This window comes from Heteronotia binoei, chromosome 4 (assembly GCF_032191835.1).
Source record: "Heteronotia binoei isolate CCM8104 ecotype False Entrance Well chromosome 4, APGP_CSIRO_Hbin_v1, whole genome shotgun sequence".
Classification (NCBI taxonomy): Eukaryota; Metazoa; Chordata; class Lepidosauria; order Squamata; family Gekkonidae; genus Heteronotia; species Heteronotia binoei.
Window position 1 is genome coordinate 163,580,334 of NC_083226.1, and position 17,911 is coordinate 163,598,244.

Consider the following 17,911-nt stretch of genomic DNA (forward strand, 5'->3'; position numbering starts at 1 on the left):
CTGGCTTAGAGGTTTTAAACATTTAAACATTCCACTGGGAAACCTGCAGATTACAGAGCTATGGCCAGGAGTGCACACCCCAGTTTGAGATTTCTTTTCCTTTACTCCCCGGCACTTAAGAGCGAAGAAAGATTACTGGTCCTTAAAGAGATTCCTGCAAATCTCCAGGTGACCGGATCGCCATATACATTTCCCGACTGCACTCAATCCTGGCTGCGACTTTAACAGTTCACTCAGTCCACGATAAGCGATCTCACGGGGCAAGATTATGCCAATTTATCCGTGACGTCTTGCAATGATTTTATCGCTTCTTCTTTACTGCCTGCATCTTCCGTATCAACCAGAACTTTGAGCCGAGATAAATGGTGCAAAGCTCTGAAAACAAGCAGAGAGAAGAAAGGTTATTATACAAGCACATCGTGGACGTAACAGCAGTTGTGCGATACACCACCAAACGCATGAAGCTGCCTTACAGTGCATCAGACCCTTGGTCTATCCAAGTCGGTATTACCCATCAATATTGTCCACGCAGACTATCAGTAGCTCTCTTGGGTCGCAGGCTCCGGCACTTTGGGCAGTACATCTGGCTGCAGCAAGGCTTTTTTTGTAGCAGGAACTCCTTTGCATATTAGGCCACACACCCCTGATGTAGCCAATCCTCCTGGAGTTTACTGTTGGCCCTGCACTAAGAGCCCTATAGCTCTTGGAGGATTGGCTACATTGGGGGTGTGGCCTAATATGCAAAGGAGTTCCTGCTACAAAAAAAAGCCCTGTGAGGGCTCACTTACAAAAGAACACTTTGTAGTAATACAAGCGCAACCAAAAAAAACACAGAGTGCCCTCAAATCCTACTTTCGGGCATTCTGTTTTTAACGTGGATGTAACAAACACGAATTTGAGCAGACTTCGGAAGATGGTGGAAGACAGGAGGGCCTGGCGCGGCTTTGTCCATGGGGTTGCAAAGAGTCGGACCTGACTGTGTGACTGAACAACAACAACGTGAGGAAGTCACATGAATGCAAAAAGCTGCCTTGTAAGGAATCAGGTCTTCGGTCTATCAGGGTCAGTATTGTCTACTCTGACTGGCAGCATCTCTCAAGGGTCTCAGGTAGAGATCTTTGCCATCCCCCGTGACCTAATCCTTTTAACTGGAGATGTTGGGAATTGAACCAGATATTGAACCAGGGAATTGCACAAGCAGGTGCTCTACCACTGTCCCAGGGCCCTTCCCATGTCGGTTTCATCAGTTAGAGAGGGCAAAAAAGAAGCAAAGTATCTTTGATGTGATCTTCTGGTCCTGCTCAAGAGAAGAAGAAGACTGCAGACCCCGCCCTTCTCTCTGAATCAGAGAATCAGAGTGGTTTACAATCTCCTTTATCTCCTTCTCCCACAACAGACACCCTGTGAGGTGGGTGGGGCTGAGAGAACTCTCCCAGAAGCTACCCTTTCAAGGACAGCTCCTACTAGAGCTATGGCTAACCCAAGGCCATTCCAGCAGCTGCAAGTGGAGGAGTGAGGAATCAAACTAGATTCTCCCCGATAAGAGTCCGTGCACTTAATAACTATTCCAAACTGGCTTTCGAACATCTGAAGGTCATATCTTATGGCTCTTACACATCTGATGTTTGTGTCTTGAGGGTTTCAGACGTTTGACATTTATTCTATGTGGCTCTTATGTTAAGCAAGTTTGGCCACCCCGAGTATAGACAATGGGGGCTCCCCCCCCCTTTCATTGACAGGTAGGTGAGAAGAGCAGCCTAGTCTAAGCATCCTGTTTCCTGGAAGCTCACAAGCAAAACAAGATACATCTTAACATCTCCTAACACGATTTCCTCCAGTTCACAGACAATTAAGCCTGTGTAAACTGGTCCGGTTCCACAAGCTGCCTTGCTTCAAAACCAGTATGGTGAGTTATTTCTGAATTGACCCAGATTGCAAAGAAGACCAAAAAAGAAGAGCAGGAGTCCATTAGCACCTTAAAGACTAACAAAAGTTGTAGCAGGGGATGAGCTTACGTGAGGCACTGCTCACTGCATCAGAACCTGCCGCAATTTTTGTTAATCTTTCAGGTGCTGCTGGACTCTTGCTGTTTTCTGTTGGTAGGTAAAGATAAAGGTAGTCCCCTGTGCAAGCACCAGTCGTTTCCAACTCTGGGGTGACGTCGCATCACGGCGTTTTCACGGCAGACTTTTTTACAGGGTGGTTTGCCATTGCCTTCTCCAGTCATCCACACTTTTCCCCCAGCAAGCTGGGTACTCATTTACCGACCTCGGAAGGATGGAAGGCTGAGTCAACCTGGAGCCGGCTACCTGAACCCAGCTTCCTATGGGATCGAGCTCAGGTTGTGAGCAGAGAACTTGGGATGGCAGTACTGCAGCTTTACCACTCTGCGCCATGGGGCTGCTACAGACAGACCAACATGGCTACTCATTTTGAAAACTGAAAAAGATGTAAAGCCTAGGTAAAGATTTAGGAGATGCCAGTTTAAATGCTTAAAAATCCTCCATCCAGAAAAGTTTTGTAGAAGTAACACAAGCCCTGCAAGGTGTCTCTATCAATGCCCAACTGTACAGATGTCACATTCGTGTTTCTTTCTTCCTCAAGCATTGGTGGGTGGAGAAGAAGACTCATGAACCTGGGTGCAGGGATGGGGCTAATACTGAACAATTCCAGCCAAATCATTTTGCAGATCTGAGCTTCAAAAAAATTTGCATGCCTACCTCTGAAGGGACCTTGTTCCAGGGATTCCATCGGTATCGCACTGCTTCAAATCGATGTCCTCATCTGAAGTCTGAAAAACAAAACATCATTTAACAGCTGTTTCCTTCCATCCTTCCTTCCTCTCTTTCCCCCCCTCAGGAAATACAGAGAAAACATTTCAAAGGTTACTTAAGTCTCTTACCTACTTAGTCACTGTCGGTTCTGAATTAAGTGATGGTTTCCATAGTGCCCAAATCATAACAACTGTTTACATCTTACACCAGGTGGGGAAGACAAATTACAAATCTTATAGTAAAATGAAATAGATGCTGTAGTAGCCAAACTTGCAAGCCATGAAAATCCCAAATCCAAATCTTATCTCAGATACTGCTGGCTATGGGATCTTCAGCAAGTTATTTACTTCTCAGCCTCCATTCCCACATTCATAAATACAGGGATAACCAGGGCTCATTTTTGTAGCAGGAACTCCTTTGCATATTAGGCCACCCCCCTCCCAATGTAGCCAATCCTCCAAGAGCTTATGGGGCTATTCTTACAGTAAGCTCTTGGAGGTTTGGCTACATTGGGAGGGGGGTGGCCTAATATGCAAAGGAGTTCCTGCTACAAGAAAAGCCTTGGGGATAACAACAATAACCTATTTGATGGGGATGCTAAAAGGTTTAAACACAAAGTAGTTTGAACACCTGAAAGCACTCTGTAAAGGCTAATATTTTATTTCTGTTAACAGTGAAGGCCACTAACCCAAGGCAAGTAATAACTCCTTTCGGGAAAGAGATCCCACTGCCCAACTCTTATCCCAAAACATGCTTTTGGGCATCATTATTTTTTTTTAAAAAACGGATTTACCAAGCTACTTTACATAGCAATTTTAAAACAAACTTTGAATATTTTATGCGTTACAGCACTTCCCAAGTCTCTTAAATTAAGGTCACTTTCTCAAGTGGCCTTTTCAAGATTTTTCTTTTTTAAAGGGAAGAGGGAACCAGAAAATTAAACCCCAAGGGAAGCCTTGTTCAAAACGGAATCACTTGCTTTTTTAGGCTCTTCGTCTTGTTTGGCGGTCTTCTTAAAACTTTGCTGAAATGCTTGAAGATTAAACAGCATTAGCTTCAGGGCTTCCACGGGCCCGTGATGATTCCCTCCAGAAAAAGTACTCTCCTGGAAGCAATGACAGATATTGCAACAAAGGAACATTGAGCTAAATGCTCAAAACAACAACAACAAAAAAGACCTCCTCCCGTTTGTTTGTGAATAAATGTTTGTGATCATAAAGCATACACATCCTAGGTAAAAGACCAGGTAGTTCAGAACAGATAGTGAGACTGGAGGGAATGGGTATCAGGTTGTACCCCTGGCTTTCTGAAAAAAAAAGGAGAGGGGAGACTAGCCTCCTAAATTTAGTAGTTCATCGGACGTCCTCTAAGTTAGGGTTTGTAGAATCTTTCGGGCTCAAGTGCCGTGTTCTACTGGAGAAAGTTTTTCTTCCAGACGTTTCGTTCTCAGCTGTGGAGAATATCCTCAGTGGCGTTGCAGCCGGAGCAGGCGCTCTGACCTTCTAGGCTGCTGTGCATTGAGTCAGAAGGTCAGCAGCCTAGAAGGTCAGAGCGCCTGCTCCGGCTGCAACGCCACTGAGGATGTTCTCCGCAGCTGAGAACGAAACGTCTGGAAGAAAAACTTTCTCCAGTACAACATGGCACTTGAGCCCAAAAGATTCTACAAACCCTAATGATGATGCCAGCCGTGAAAACCTGAAGTCCTCTAAGTTGCAGTGACAAACAAGACTTTGAGGGAATTGTCAATGCCATTATTGGTCTTTTGGGCAAAGAAGCTGCAATGATGGTCCAGAACAACCTGAGAACAGCTTCCTTAAACATCTGAGAGCCAGTTTGGTGTAGTGGTTAAGTGCGCGGACTCTTATCTGAGAAAACCGGGTTTGATTCCCCACTCCTCCACTTGCAGCTGCTGGAATGGCCTTGGGTCAGCCATAGCTCTCACAGGAGTTGTCCATGAAAGGGCAGCTGCTGTGAGAGCTTTCTCAGCCCCACCCACCTCACAGGGTGTCTGTTGTGGGGGAGGAAGGCAAAGGAGATTGTGAGCTGCTCTGAGTGAAGGGAAGGATACAAATCCAATATCATCATCTTCTTCTTCTTCTGTATCTCTCTCTCTCTGTGGATATACATTTCGGGGGAAACATTAAAGGGCTGGAAAACCTGAAACCTCAAGTTCCCTTTCCCAAATTCAAATTTGGTGGGTAGAGCTGGATGCCTTGCGACAGAGAGAGAGAGAAAGAGAAAGAGAGAGAGAGAGAGTCACAGACTGAAGCTTTAGACAAAGTTCAGCTTATTATGTTCCAAGTAGATATCAAATAGAATACAGAAATACCAAAAAACCAGTGTACACCCAGAAAAATATGAAACAGATTCCAGCTACAACATAAAGGCAGAGAGAAAGAAAGAGAGAGCACAAAACCAGGCTTTTCACTGAAGCTAGACTTTTGACTCACTTCACTGCTGTTCTTTAGACAATCTTCTAAAAATCCATCAACAATGTTCACTTTGGGAGCTTGTGGAGAGTTCTCTTCGCAACATACAGGCACTGGAGACTTCCTAAAGACAGACATATGCAGTTTAAAGTATGAAGTAGTCTCCACCCCCCATAAAAAAAAGAGAATCTTGATCAACTCTGGAATTCTTTCCCCAGGGAGAAGGTGCCACTACCTTTCTAAATTGATTGGTGTCATTTGCTAGCCAGGGCAAGAGTCAATGGCTGCTTTGCTTCCAAGCCAGCGGGATCCACCAGGGGCAGACAGAGCAGTATAACAAAGCGTCTCCTTCCTGCAGGTATCTCTAAGCAGGAACAGAAGCAGTCATCTACCTCCAGCCTCCCAGGATTCCCTGGCTGCTTTGCCAAGTACCCCTAAGGGACTGAACTCCATCAAAACTGGTCTATTCCTAACTCAGCACAGCTGACCTAAAGCTCTTTAAACCAGTTGCTGTGATTTTGCTTCTTGATGTCTTTAATCTTTTTTTATTAATTCTGTAACTGTAAGGTGCTCTCACAGTGTTCTAAGATAAAAGACTTCAAACAAAACATGTTTGGTGGATCATTCACATAAACCAGGGGTGTCAAACATGCAGCCTGGGGGCCAAATCAGGCCCCCGGAGGGCTCCTATCAGGCCCCCGAGCAACTGGCTGTCATCTGCTTCCTTCTCCCACTCTCTTGCTTCCTTCCGCATCTCAGCTTGCCTTGCCTGGCTTGCTCAACAACACAGGAGCTACAAAGCAAAGTCTCTATTTTCTCTATTGGCTGAGGCTCCTCCCTTGGGGAGGAAAGTGGGGAGGGACACATAGAGGAAGAAAGAAAGCCAGATTCCGACCATTTTTTCAAAATGGGAGAACAACTTTCATGCATGCTTCTCCAGACAGATTACCTGTAGCTTGCCCACAATTCTCCGTAAACACTTCATACAGCTGATTATTATAGTATGCCTAATGCTACTCACCGTTTCTAGCAAACTCCACTGATTAACAATGCTGTGACATCTCTGTGCTGTCATCATGAGGATGGGTTTATCTCAGCAAGGGGGTGACGGAAAAGACTGCAACAGCACTTGCCAGGAACTACATTTCTGTCACCACTTATGAGAAGCTGAGCAGGTGTCCCTCCCTCCTCCTCTTTCCTTAAGTGTCATCATGGGTCTGTTATTTACAACTTTAACAGCAGAAGAACAATGTTTATAGCCGTTTCCTGTATTGTGTCTTGCTCTGGAATGTGAGGTGCCAACTGCTGTAATTCCCAGCCACTTCTCAGTATCAAAGGATGCTTTGAGGCAGAGTTACTGTATTATGTTCACCTATAACCTTAAGAACCATAACGTTACCGCCAAGTAGTAACAGTCAGCTGTCTCCTATATAGTGCTAACCCTACTCTTGCTTCTCTGTTAGTTTCACTAACTCGTGCTTCTCTGTTAGTTTCACCTTAGCCTGAATAAATGAATCTATTCGATGAATCAAAAGACCTCATTATTTGGAGTACTGGGTGGCTTGACAGCTAGCCCGATCTCATCGGATCTTGGAAGCTAAGCAGCAGAAGAAGAAGATATTGGATTCATATCCTGCCCTCCACTCCGAAGAGCCTCAGAGCAGCTCACAATCTCCTTTCCCTTCCTCCCCCACAACAGACACCATGTGAGGTAGATGAAGATATTGGATTTATATCCCGCCCTCCACTCCAAAGAGTCTCAGAGCGGCTCACAATCTCCTTTACCTTCCTCCCCCACAACAGACACCCAGTGAGGTGGGTGGGGCTGGAGAGGGCTCTCACAGCAGCTGCCCTTTCAAGGACAACCTCTGCCAGAGCTATGGCTGACCCAAGGCCATGCTAGCAGGTGCAAGCGGAGGAGTGGGGAATCAAACCCGGTTCTCCCAGATAAGAGTCCACACATTTAACCACTATACTAAACTGGGTTGGCCCTGGTCAGTATTTGGAAGGGAGACCACCAAGGAATACCAAGGTCATAATGCAGAGAAAGGCAATGACAAATTGAGCTGTTCCGCCATGCCTATGGTTGAGGCAGCAGGCGTCCAATTATTCCATCATTTGACCTCCCTCGTGATAACACTGCGCCCTACTGAAGTGCTATCCTATTGCTATTACCATCGTTTAATGTGGGCCTGTAACTGGTTACTTGATATGCTGTGCCCTGTCCGCCGGTGGCGCATTTCATTTATTGTTTTTACTGTTTAATTTTAAAGTGGCGTTTTAACTTTGATCTGTAGGTTTTTATTGTTATTATTATTATGTTGTGATCCGCCCTGAGCCTGTTTACGGAAAAGGGCAGAATATAAGCCTACTAAATAAATAAATAATAAATAAATCACCTCTGAACGTCTCTTGTTTTGAAAACCCTTTGGGGTTGCCATAAGTCAGCTATGATTTGGCGGCAACCCTCACCCCCTGCAGGTATTCCTCTCAAAAACACAGACATCTTATTGAAGAAACTTTTCTCTATAGTTTATTGATGCATGGAGGGAGACTGAAGGACTTTTGCAAAAACCAAGATGGTGTATCATCTTTTTAAGATGGCCTTTGTCTAAATATAGAGTTAAGTTAGATCCGCTGTTGACGTTTCCGCCACTAAATTCACTGAAGATCTGAGATGTAGCACCATAAATGTTAATTTTTTAATAGTAATGTTGGTTTTAAATGATGGTCTTATTTAATGTATTATTTATTGAATTTTATGAATGTTTTATTGTATATCGAATTTACATGTTGTGAGCCGCCCTGAGCCTGCTTCGGCAGGGAGGGCGGGATATAAATAAAATGTATTATGTATTATTATTATATTTTAAACCTGATCTTCACCTAGGAAGCAAAGGGAAAGCCACACACCTCCAATATGTCATGGCCCTACTGAATAACACAACTGGGAAAATCCTGGCAATATTTTCTAAGTAAAATATATATATATCCTGCTACTCACAAACCAACTGGAACATTATCCCACGATCTTTCTGCCTCTAGTATGTCCACTGTGCAAGGACTGCTGTCGTTGTTCAGGAAGCTGGACAACTCATTGGCGGAGGACTCCAGAGAATTCTTCACCTTCCGAAGGAGTGCCCTGGGGTCGTTCTCTGAAACAATGGTTAGTCAACATTAAATACCAAACTCATGCGTATGGCTCGAACATGGACAGCGCATTACCTGGTGCTGAAAATCAAATGCAGATACGAATATATCAAGTTAAAACCCTCTTGTCTTTTAGTGAAGCCCAGAAAGAAATTTGAAATGTCCCAGAAAGTAAAGCTGTACTAGCTTGGTGTAGTAAATACAGCAAAGAGGCCTTAAAAGGCAAGCAAGTTGGTTGCAGGTGTGTCTCTTCTAGACCTGAAACTAATAACCTGAGACTTCTCCACAGCAGAAGAGGAAGAAAGTAAATGCTCAGTATACTCAGCCTGCCAGGACTCAAGAGGCTGAGGTGGATAACACAGCAAAAATTGAGCACACTGATTAAACTTATCCTACCCTATCACTGGCTGCTTGATGCAATCTCATACTCGTTCCAGAATGCAAAAGAAGCCTAGCTATTGAACTAAATGGCACCATCTCTCCTAGTGTTCACCCCGTTTCACTATTCCATTCTCCTCTCAAGTAGAAGTAGGAAGTCAAGACTGGAGCCTCTCTTGGCAGAGGTGTCTTGGTAGCTAAAGAGCTACTGCTACCGACAGCACTATCCTCTCTGACGTTCTGTCTAGAAAAAGAAGACGACTGCAGTTTTGTATCCCGTCCTTACAATCTCCTATATCCCTGGTGGCAAAATGATGGCATGCGTGCCAGAGGCGGCACTCAGAGCCCTCTCTCTGGGCATGCACGCCGTTGCCCGTTTTTGCCTATCCTGCTATCCACGCCACCCGTTTTCGCCTCTCTCGTTTTCACTGCCACCTGTATTCGCTTCCCCTGCTCCCCGTCACCCGTTTTCGCCTCTCTCGCTTCCCCTGCCAACCATTTTAGCTTCCCCTGCTCCCCCGCCAACCGTTTTTGCCTCTCTCGCTTCCCCTGCCACCCATTTTCGCTTCCCCTGCTCCCCCGTCACCCATTTTCACCTCTCTCGCTTCCCCTGACACCCGTTTTCGCTTCCCCTGCTCACCTGCCAACAGTGCTTGCCTCTCTTCCTTTCCCTACCACCCGTTTTCGCTTCCCCTGCCACCCGTTTTCAACTCTCTCGATCTGCCTGCTACCTGTTTTTGCCTCTCACTTTCTCTGCCACCTTTTTTGGCTCTCTCGCTTTCCCTGCCACCCGTTTTCGCTTCCCCTGCTCCCCCGCCAACCATTTTCGCCTCTCTCGCTCTCCCTGCCACCTGTTTTCACTTCCCCTGCTCCCCACCACCGGTTTCCGCCTCTCCCGCTCTCCTTGCCACCCGTTTTCGCCTCTCCCACTCTCCCTGCCACCTGTTTTCGCTTCCCCTGCCACCCATTTTTGCCAATCCCACTCTCCCCACCATCCGTTTTCACCTTTTCTGCTCTTTCTGCTTCCAGTTTTCGCTCCCGTCACCTGTTTTCACCTTTCTTGCTTTCCCTGCCACCCGTTTTCGCATCCCCTGCTCCTCTGTCACCCACTTTCACCTCTCTCGCTCTCTCTGCCACCCATTTTCTCTTTCCCTGCTCCTCCGCCACACGTTTTCGCCTTTCCCACTCTCCCTGCCACCAGTTTTCACCTCTCTTATTTTTCCTGCCACCCGTTTTCGATTCCCCTGCTCCCTGCCACCCGTTTTCGTCTCTCTCGCTCTCCCTGCCACCCATTTTCGCCTCTCTCGCTCTCTGCCACCCGTTTTTGCCTCTCCCGCTTTCCCTGCCGCCAGTTTTCACCTCTCTCGTTTTCCCTGCCACCCGTTTTCGCTTCCCCTGCTCCCTGCCACCTGTTTTCGCCTCTCTCGCTCTCCCTGTCACCTGTTTTTGCCTCTCTCGCTCTCCCTGCCACCCATTTTTGCCTCTCCCGCTCTCCCTGCCACCAGTTTCCACCACTCTCTTTTCCCCTGCTCCCCGCCAACCATTTTCGCCTCTCTCGCTCTCTCTGCCACCCGTTTTTGCTTCCCCTGCTCCACCCCTTTTCATCTCTCCAGTTATCCACGCCACCTGTTTTCACTTCCCCTGCTCCCCCGCCACCCGTTTTCGCCTCTCTTGCTTCCCATTTCACCCGTTTTCGCTTCCTCTGCCACCCGTTTTCGCCTCTCGCTTTCCCTGCCACCCATTTTCTCTTCTCCTGCTCCCCTATCAACCGTTTTCGCCTCTCTCGCTTTCCCTGCCACCCATTTTCACCTCCCCTGCTCACCCGCCACCTGTTTTCGCCTCTCCCGCTCTCCCTGCCACCTGTTTTCCCTGCCACCCTTTTTCGCTTCCCCTGCTCCCTGCCACCCGTTTTCACCTCTCTCGCTCTCCCTGCCACCCGTTTTCACTTCCCCTGCTCCCCCACCACCCGTTTTCGCCTCTCCCGCTCTCCTTGCCACCCGTTTTTGCTTCCCCTGCTCCCCCGCCACCCCTTTTCATCTCCCTGGCTATCCACACCACCTGTTTTCGCTTCCCCTGCTCCCCTGCCACCCGTCTTCATCTCTCCCGCTCTCCCTGCCACCCGTTTTCGCTTTCCCTGCTCTCCCCACCATCCATTTTCACCTCTCCCGCTCTCCCCACCACCCGTTTTCGCCTCTCCTGCTCTCCCTGCCACCTGTTTTCGCCTCTCTCGCTCTCCCTGCCACCCGTTTTTGCCTATCCCGCTCTCGCCGTTTCCCCTTTTTCTAAACTAAAACCTCAGTATTCAGGTTAAATTGCCATGTTGGCACTTTGTGATAAATAAGTGGGTTTTGGGTTGAAGTTTGGGCACTTGGTCTCTAAAAGGTTCACCAGCACTGTCCTATATCTTCTCCCCCCACAACAGACACCCTGTGAGGTGGGTGGGGCTGGAGAGGGCTCTCACAGCAGCCGCCCTTTCAAGGACAACTCTTTTGAGAGCTATGGCTGACCTAAGGCCATCCCAGCAGCTGCAAGTAGAGGAGTGGGGATAAGAGTCCGCACACCTAACCACTACACCAAACAAAAGAGCCCCTCAAGCTTACAGTAAAGTTCAAAGCTATTGTATCGAATAGGAGTTAATAGAGAGAGGGAGAAAGGTAGGTTGCTCGGAACTTACAATTGCAAAGAATAACTTATCATTTGGGTATCAGCTAATAGGAAGCCAAATTGAGAGATTACAATTAACAAAGATTGTCTGGGTATAATAGGGTAAAGAGAACGGCTTGGTGTAGGAAACTCACAAAACAAAAGTTAATAAGGATGAGCTGGGTATGAGATATGAAGAAGGCAGGGCTGTCAGACACCACTGCTGGAGGTGGGGGTCCCCCACTGCCAAGCCCCACTGCCTAGCAGTTGATCAGCTGGCCAGCAGCGGGCTCTTGTCCCCCCTCCCCCCCCAAAAAGAGGGAGGCTCAGCCGATGTGCAGTAATGCATCCACATCTCTGTCCTGAAAGTGACCTGGAAGTGGCATCGTTATGTCAAGAGAGACACTCTGGTCTTTGGGCAAAAAATTCTATGGTAGAAGCCAAATTTACCAGTTTTTTGCCCAAATACCAGAGCAGCACCAACCCAACATGGCGACATCACTAGTTCCGGGTCATGTGGCCAGTGATGTAGGCGCGCTGCTGCATGTCAGCAGAGCCTCCCTTCTGCTCCCAGTTAAGTCCCCTGCTGGGACTTGGCAACCCAAGAAGAATAGACAAAAAGAAGAAAAGAAGTACGTAAAACTTTAAAAATATATATATATTGAGTACATAAGAGAAGCCATATTGGATCAGGCCAATGGCCCATCCAGTCCAACACTCTGTGTCACATAAGAACATAAGAGAAGCCATGTTGGATCAGGCCAATGGCCCATCCAGTCCAACACTCTGTGTCACACAGTGGCCAAAAAAACCCAGGTGCCATCAGGAGGTCCATCAGTGGGGCCAGGACACTAGAAGCCCTCCCACTGTGCCCCCCCTCCCAAGCACCAAGAATACAGAGCATCACTGCCCCAGACAGAGAGTTCCAAGAATATGCAGTGGCTAACAGCCACTGATGGACCTCTGCTCCATGTTTATCCAATCCCCTCTTGAAGCTGTCTATACTAGTACACAAAAAGCTACCTATAACAAAGAATAAACAGGCAGCAGGCTTAGGCTAGCTTGCATCTTCCCTGGACCAACAGCAAAAAGGTAGCGTGGAAATGTATTTAAAGAATTTTGGATTTGCCATCATGTCACAATTCAGAACTTCCCTGACAGCAGGGGTGGAATTTGGGCCACACACCCCTGATGTAGTCAATCCTCCAAGAGCTTACAAAAAAAGAGCCTTGTAAGCTCTTGGAGGATTGGCTGCATCAGGGGGGTGCAGCCTAATATGCAAAGGAGCTCCTGCTAGAATTCCACCCCTGACTGACAGCCAAATAAAGCACTTCAGTGAGTTACCTCTCCATGAATGCCTGCCCTCTCCTGAACCATCAGATGCAAAGCACACCTTCCGGCAATCACCTTTGCAGTTTCTCAGAACAGCGTCCTTATGTTGTAGGTCCACCAAACCACTGCGTTCGGAATGTCTGGAATTGTTTGATCTGCCCAGACGTTGACTGCTGATAAGCTTCTTGCTGCTCCCTTGCGAGTGGGAAGAATCGCTTTCCACATCGTCGGTCTGGGACAAACTTCCATTCGCTGAATTGGGCAAGAGATGAAGGCTATCGAGCCAAGCGGGATACTTGGAATCAGGAATGCTGCTGATCCCCGAAACGCTCAAGTCAGATTTTTGACTCGTCAGCCACCTCGGATAGTTCTTATGAAACACAGGCTCCGATTCCTCCTGCTTGACGAAGTGGTTCTGCGGAGAATGCCCTGAAGCACCAGAACTGTATTTATGAAACGTACATTGTGCAGGTGCCTTTCTGCTAAGGTCTTTGTACGAAGAGGAGATAACAGGCTCTCCTGGAAAACTCAGTCCTCCTTCCTCCAAAGGATTCCTCATTCCTCCAAAGGATATGGTCCGGTGGTGAATGTAAGAGGCAGAAGTCTGGGATTTCCTCTTTGTTTTGCTATTCTGATGTGCTGGCCGTAAGGTGACGACTTGGTTAAAAGACACTGAACCATCTGGAGGAAAGGCTAGAAGATCATCTGTGGTGAGACTGAGCAGGTCCGAGTCACGAGTAACTGTTCTTCTTGAAAGGGGAGGAACGGGAACTTCTACTGCATGCCGCTTGAAGTTCTCCAGAACTGGAAAACAAGAAACAATTTCGCATAATCCACAAATTAAAAAAAAAAAAACCAAAGTAGAAGGTGCATTGAAAATCCTTCCATCTTCTTTCCTGCAAGCATCAGGTGTAACAGCATGGTGTCTCTCCTCCTGATCTGAACTAAGCAGATGGCCTACTACAATCCAAAGCCATCCAGTTAGCTAGAATAGTTGAGACGCTCTTTCTCTCCACTACAGTTATATGTTATGTTTATTTAAATAAATCCACCAGTATTGGTTTCTTAACTTAAAGCAAAAAGGCTCACTGTGCTGTTTATGAGATAGTGTGGGAACCATTAGACTAGGCCACGTCGCTGTGCTGAAACTCAGAAAGAGCACTCTGCTAAGTGACGGTAAGGGCAGCTGCCTTACCACGGCATTCCTTAATACTTTCCAGCCGCATGTGCATGGATCACAAACTTCTACAGCAGCAGCTTCCAAGCCAACGTTATTAGCACATCAGTGCAATTACGGTTTGAAAACATGAAATGTGTGAAGAGGTTATCCTCAGCTGCTGCAGGATTAACACAAATCTATGGCCTGAGAGATGCTAAGAGGTGACAGACCTATCAGCTTGGCTTTCACTTAAAAGTCTACCAAACTTACAGCTTTTCTCTCGCCAAAGTCTAATTAGAATTACAATGGGGGATGTAAGAATAATGTCACCATGATTTCACCAGTGCTAAAAAAATGGTATTAAGCAGGGGTCATTTTGTAGAAAAACAGGTGGTGGAGCTCATTAGCATAACTCATTAGCATATGCTCCCCCCCCCCCCGAAGCCAAAAGAAACCTGATGCAAAAAAAGAGAGCCCCAGGCAAGAAAGGCCTGCTTGGGCTGCCTAGAGATCCAGCCAGCCCAAGCAGGCCTCGCTTGCCTGGGGCTCTCCTGGGCTGCCCCCCCCCCTCAGTCAAAAGGCCAGCAAGCCACTCGCTGCCCAAAATCATATAAGAAGTGGAGTAAGGGTGGTGCGGGCTTCTCCTGGGGTCAATGAGGGCTGCTGGGGGTGTGGCAAAGCTCCTGGTGGCTGGCTGGCTGCCCACTCTCCTAATCCAGGGATTGTTATGCAGCTGCACCTACTATTCAATGGACAAGGTAGGAAGAGGGGGAACCCTCTGAAAGGTTCGGGAGCTGCGATCCTGTGAGCTCCTGCTGAATCTGAGGCCTGGTATTAAGGGAATTTTGGTTAACACCATTTTCCACAGTGGTCCTTAATGCTAGCCGAGTTTTCATTCATCACGTGTTTTGCTAAGGAAAAAACCCCAGTACATACCATATTTTTGCTGGTAACCATCCTTTGAAAGCTTGAAGTCTTTAGGAGTTCTGCGGTTAACGCAGATTTTTCCAGGCTTTATTTCTGGAGATACTAGACTGCGATTGTAATCTTTAATATAGTCCTCCAAAGCTTGCGATGCTGAGCTATACAGCCTGTCGTTGTACTGGATTGAACAATGCGCCTCCAAGGAATTGTTGCTATTTTTACTGAGGCGATACCTTGCCATAAGAGAAAATGCTGTGGATTCCAGGGAGCAGATGATACCTTTTAAAATCAAACATGCCACTGCTTTTCATCCAAATGGTCTTCAGGAGCTGTAATTCATGTTTCTGAAAATTGTCAATAAATGAAGGGAAAAATTAGCTGTCTTGACATTGATTAAAGGCATGTGTGACGGACTCAGGCCCTTAGCCTGAGTAGCTGAGAAACAGGCTTGCAGCGATTGGCTGGAACATTGCCCGAGCAATGGACAAGTATCCTTTTTAGGTTTGCTCAGCAGAAAATCACCTCAGGATTTTTAGTCGGCGCCAGGGGGTCTTCAAGTGAAGTCTTCAGTATACCAGTCTGAAGGGAAGACAGTGGGCTTAGGCCGGGCAGTTGTAAAATTAACTGGATGAGGGGCTGAGAGTGGCCAGAGTGGCTGAGCTCCTTGTGGGAGACAGAGCTGAGTGGACTCTGTCTGGAAGAGGGAGTTTTCAGCGGTTTGGCACTCTCTGAGGGAGATTTTGCCAGTGCATCAGGCAATCTCAGAATACAAACAAGATCACACAAATACACACTGAGGGGAGAACTGGATTCTGGTGGTCAGCAGAGGTACCCAAGACTCAGACCAGAGAACTAGCTGTGGGGCTGAGATGCATTGGTATTCAGGGGTGAGAGTCCTGGAAGGCAGTTAGTGTGAAAGGGTCTGTGAGGGAGAATACTGACACCAGTCAGGAGTTCTCTATGTGTGTGTGGAAAAGTGATTGAAGTTTGTTATTTATATGATTTGGCACTGCCTAAGTTAGGGTAAAACATCTGAAGAAACAGCATTCTGAGTGCCCAGAAGGCACAGACAGCCTGTGTGAAGTAGTCTAGTGGGACTCTGAAACCTGCCTGGTTTATTGTTTATTTTAAGGATCTTCTGCCAAAGCCTTGATATATTTTTACCTCAGCCTGAAAAAGTCTCTACTCTCTGTAATTATTTCATTCTGCCAACCAGCTGCCAACTGATTTGCCTTTTAATACTGAACAGTTATAATCAATATTATTTCATCTCCCTCCTTGCCTTTTGTTACCTAATAAATATTTTGTGGTTGTTAACGTTAAAACCATCTGGTGCCAGTTATTACTAGTTCTGACAGGATTTCTGTGAGTCTGACTGAGGGAAGGTAACCGGGGAGAAATTTAAAGGGGACACTTCCCGAGGAAAGCCTCTGACGGGGTTCCTCACAGCATGATCATGTTAATTTACTAAAAAGGTAAAAAAAGTAGTCAGTCCCCTGGGCAAGCACCAGTCGTTTCCAACTCTGGGGTGACGTTGCTTTCACATTTTCACGGCAGACTTTTTACAGGGCGGTTTGCCATTGCCTTCCCCAGTCATCTACACTTTCCCTCCAGCAAGCTGGGGACTTCTTTTATTGACCTCGGAAGGATGGAAGGCTGAGTCGACCTTGAGCTGGCTACCTGAACCCAGCTTCTGCCGGGATTGAACTCAGGTCATAAGCAGCTCTTAGGACTGCAGGACTGCAGCTTTACCACTCTGCGCCACGGGGCTCTTGTTAATTTACTATTAAGTTCAAAAAGTCTGGTAAACAGAAGTCACCTTCCAATTTGACCACTGTGGTTAAAAGTTGATATTCACTATGATATGCCTACGATGTGTCTCAGAGAATTAGAACTGATTCCCCAGGCAACAGAGATCAGTTGCCCTGGGGAAAAAATGGCTGTTTTGGAGGGAGGACTCTATGGCATTATACCCCATTGAGGTTCTGCCCTCTCTAAACCCCTCCCTCTCCAGGTTCTACACGCCACATCTCCAGGTGTTGTCCAACCCAGAGCTGGCAACCCTTTGCTCAAGTGATAGAAAATACACCTCACAAAACCCCGTATTCAGACTAAATGCAAAAACCAGCAAGCAGACCTGACCTCAAACAGATATTGCTTCACGCCCAAGTGCTCAAGATGTGTTCCATCACATACAGAAATGGCTCCAGAAGCCACCTTCCAATACTTAGGATATCAGACCTAAGGCCAAATTAGACACAGTGACATCCACTGGTCCAGCATGTAGATGCTACTGCTACTTTAAAGACTAATATAGGAAATTTATAGATGCCGCTTGGGCTCAGTTTCTGGCACCTGAAAAAGCAAGGGGGGGGGGGGACGGGGGACAAGAGCCTTTGCCTGCCCTTCTGCAGGCCCAGACGAAAAACAATGAACCCACTCCATGTACAAAATAATTCCCTATGTAGTCCACAAAATACAATTTATAGTCTTGAATAACAAACCAATGATACAGCAAAAAGACCATCCAATGTGCTGCACAACTACTGTCCAAAAGACTTATTGACATTTAAACCCTAGCCCAACGATAAAAAGAACCAGTCCAATTTCGTTTCGGGTATGAACGATCCTTCTTCAGGGGACCGTCTCCTGAATTCTTAGATTCAGTAGAGCCGAAATGCCATATTTCATTTCCTGGCTTTCCGAGTTTCTATTTTCATTTTAATTCATTTTTCTGGAACGCCATTGCCAATTACAATCCATCAGCATTTGGTTGCGTTCCCAAACGGGAGCAGGCCCTCACTGCATTTGTAAAGTGTCGCGTTAAGCTTCCAAAGGGACACCGCATCCGCACAGATTCAGAAGGGTAGCTGTGTTAGTCTGAAGCAACAGAACAAAGTCTGAGTCCAGTGGCACCTTTAAGACCAACAAAGTTTAATTCTGGGTATAAGCTTTCATGTGCATGCACACTTTTTCAGTTGCAATGAAATGGAAATGGTAAGGAGCAAATTAGCATCCAATATAAGGAAGATGTTGAACAGATTCAAGGATCAAACAAGCTTAGTTTACATGGGTATCATTTGTTTAAGGAGCCCTGTGGCGCAGAGTGTTAAAGCAGCAGT

At 46.8% G+C, this 17,911-nt stretch overlaps 1 protein-coding gene across 1 annotated transcript; it reads right to left on the minus strand.

Annotated features, from left to right (window-relative positions):
• Positions 1-266: 266 nt before the first annotated feature.
• Positions 267-15,134, minus strand: C4H18orf54 (chromosome 4 C18orf54 homolog). Its single transcript, XM_060236602.1, has 7 exons — positions 14,802-15,134; positions 12,719-13,510; positions 8,208-8,358; positions 5,225-5,327; positions 3,754-3,879; positions 2,721-2,791; positions 267-375 (listed from the first exon to the last, which is right to left on the minus strand). Exons 1-7 carry the CDS (start codon positions 15,028-15,030, stop codon positions 267-269), a joined length of 1,581 nt encoding a protein of 526 aa, XP_060092585.1. The 5' UTR covers positions 15,031-15,134.
• Between the last annotated feature and the right edge of the window lie 2,777 nt (positions 15,135-17,911).

Coding starts and splice junctions, on each gene's coding strand:
- C4H18orf54 (XM_060236602.1), bottom strand. CDS start 15,030: ATGGCAAGGTATCGCCTCAGTAAAAATAGCAACAATTCCTTGGAGGCG. Junction 3,880..5,224: donor GTCTAAAGAACAGCAGTGAA/GTGAGTCAAAAG, acceptor CATTGCTTCCAG/GAGAGTACTTTTTCTGGAGG. Junction 2,792..3,753: donor AAGACGAAGAGCCTAAAAAA/GCAAGTGATTCC, acceptor TTTGTTTTTCAG/ACTTCAGATGAGGACATCGA.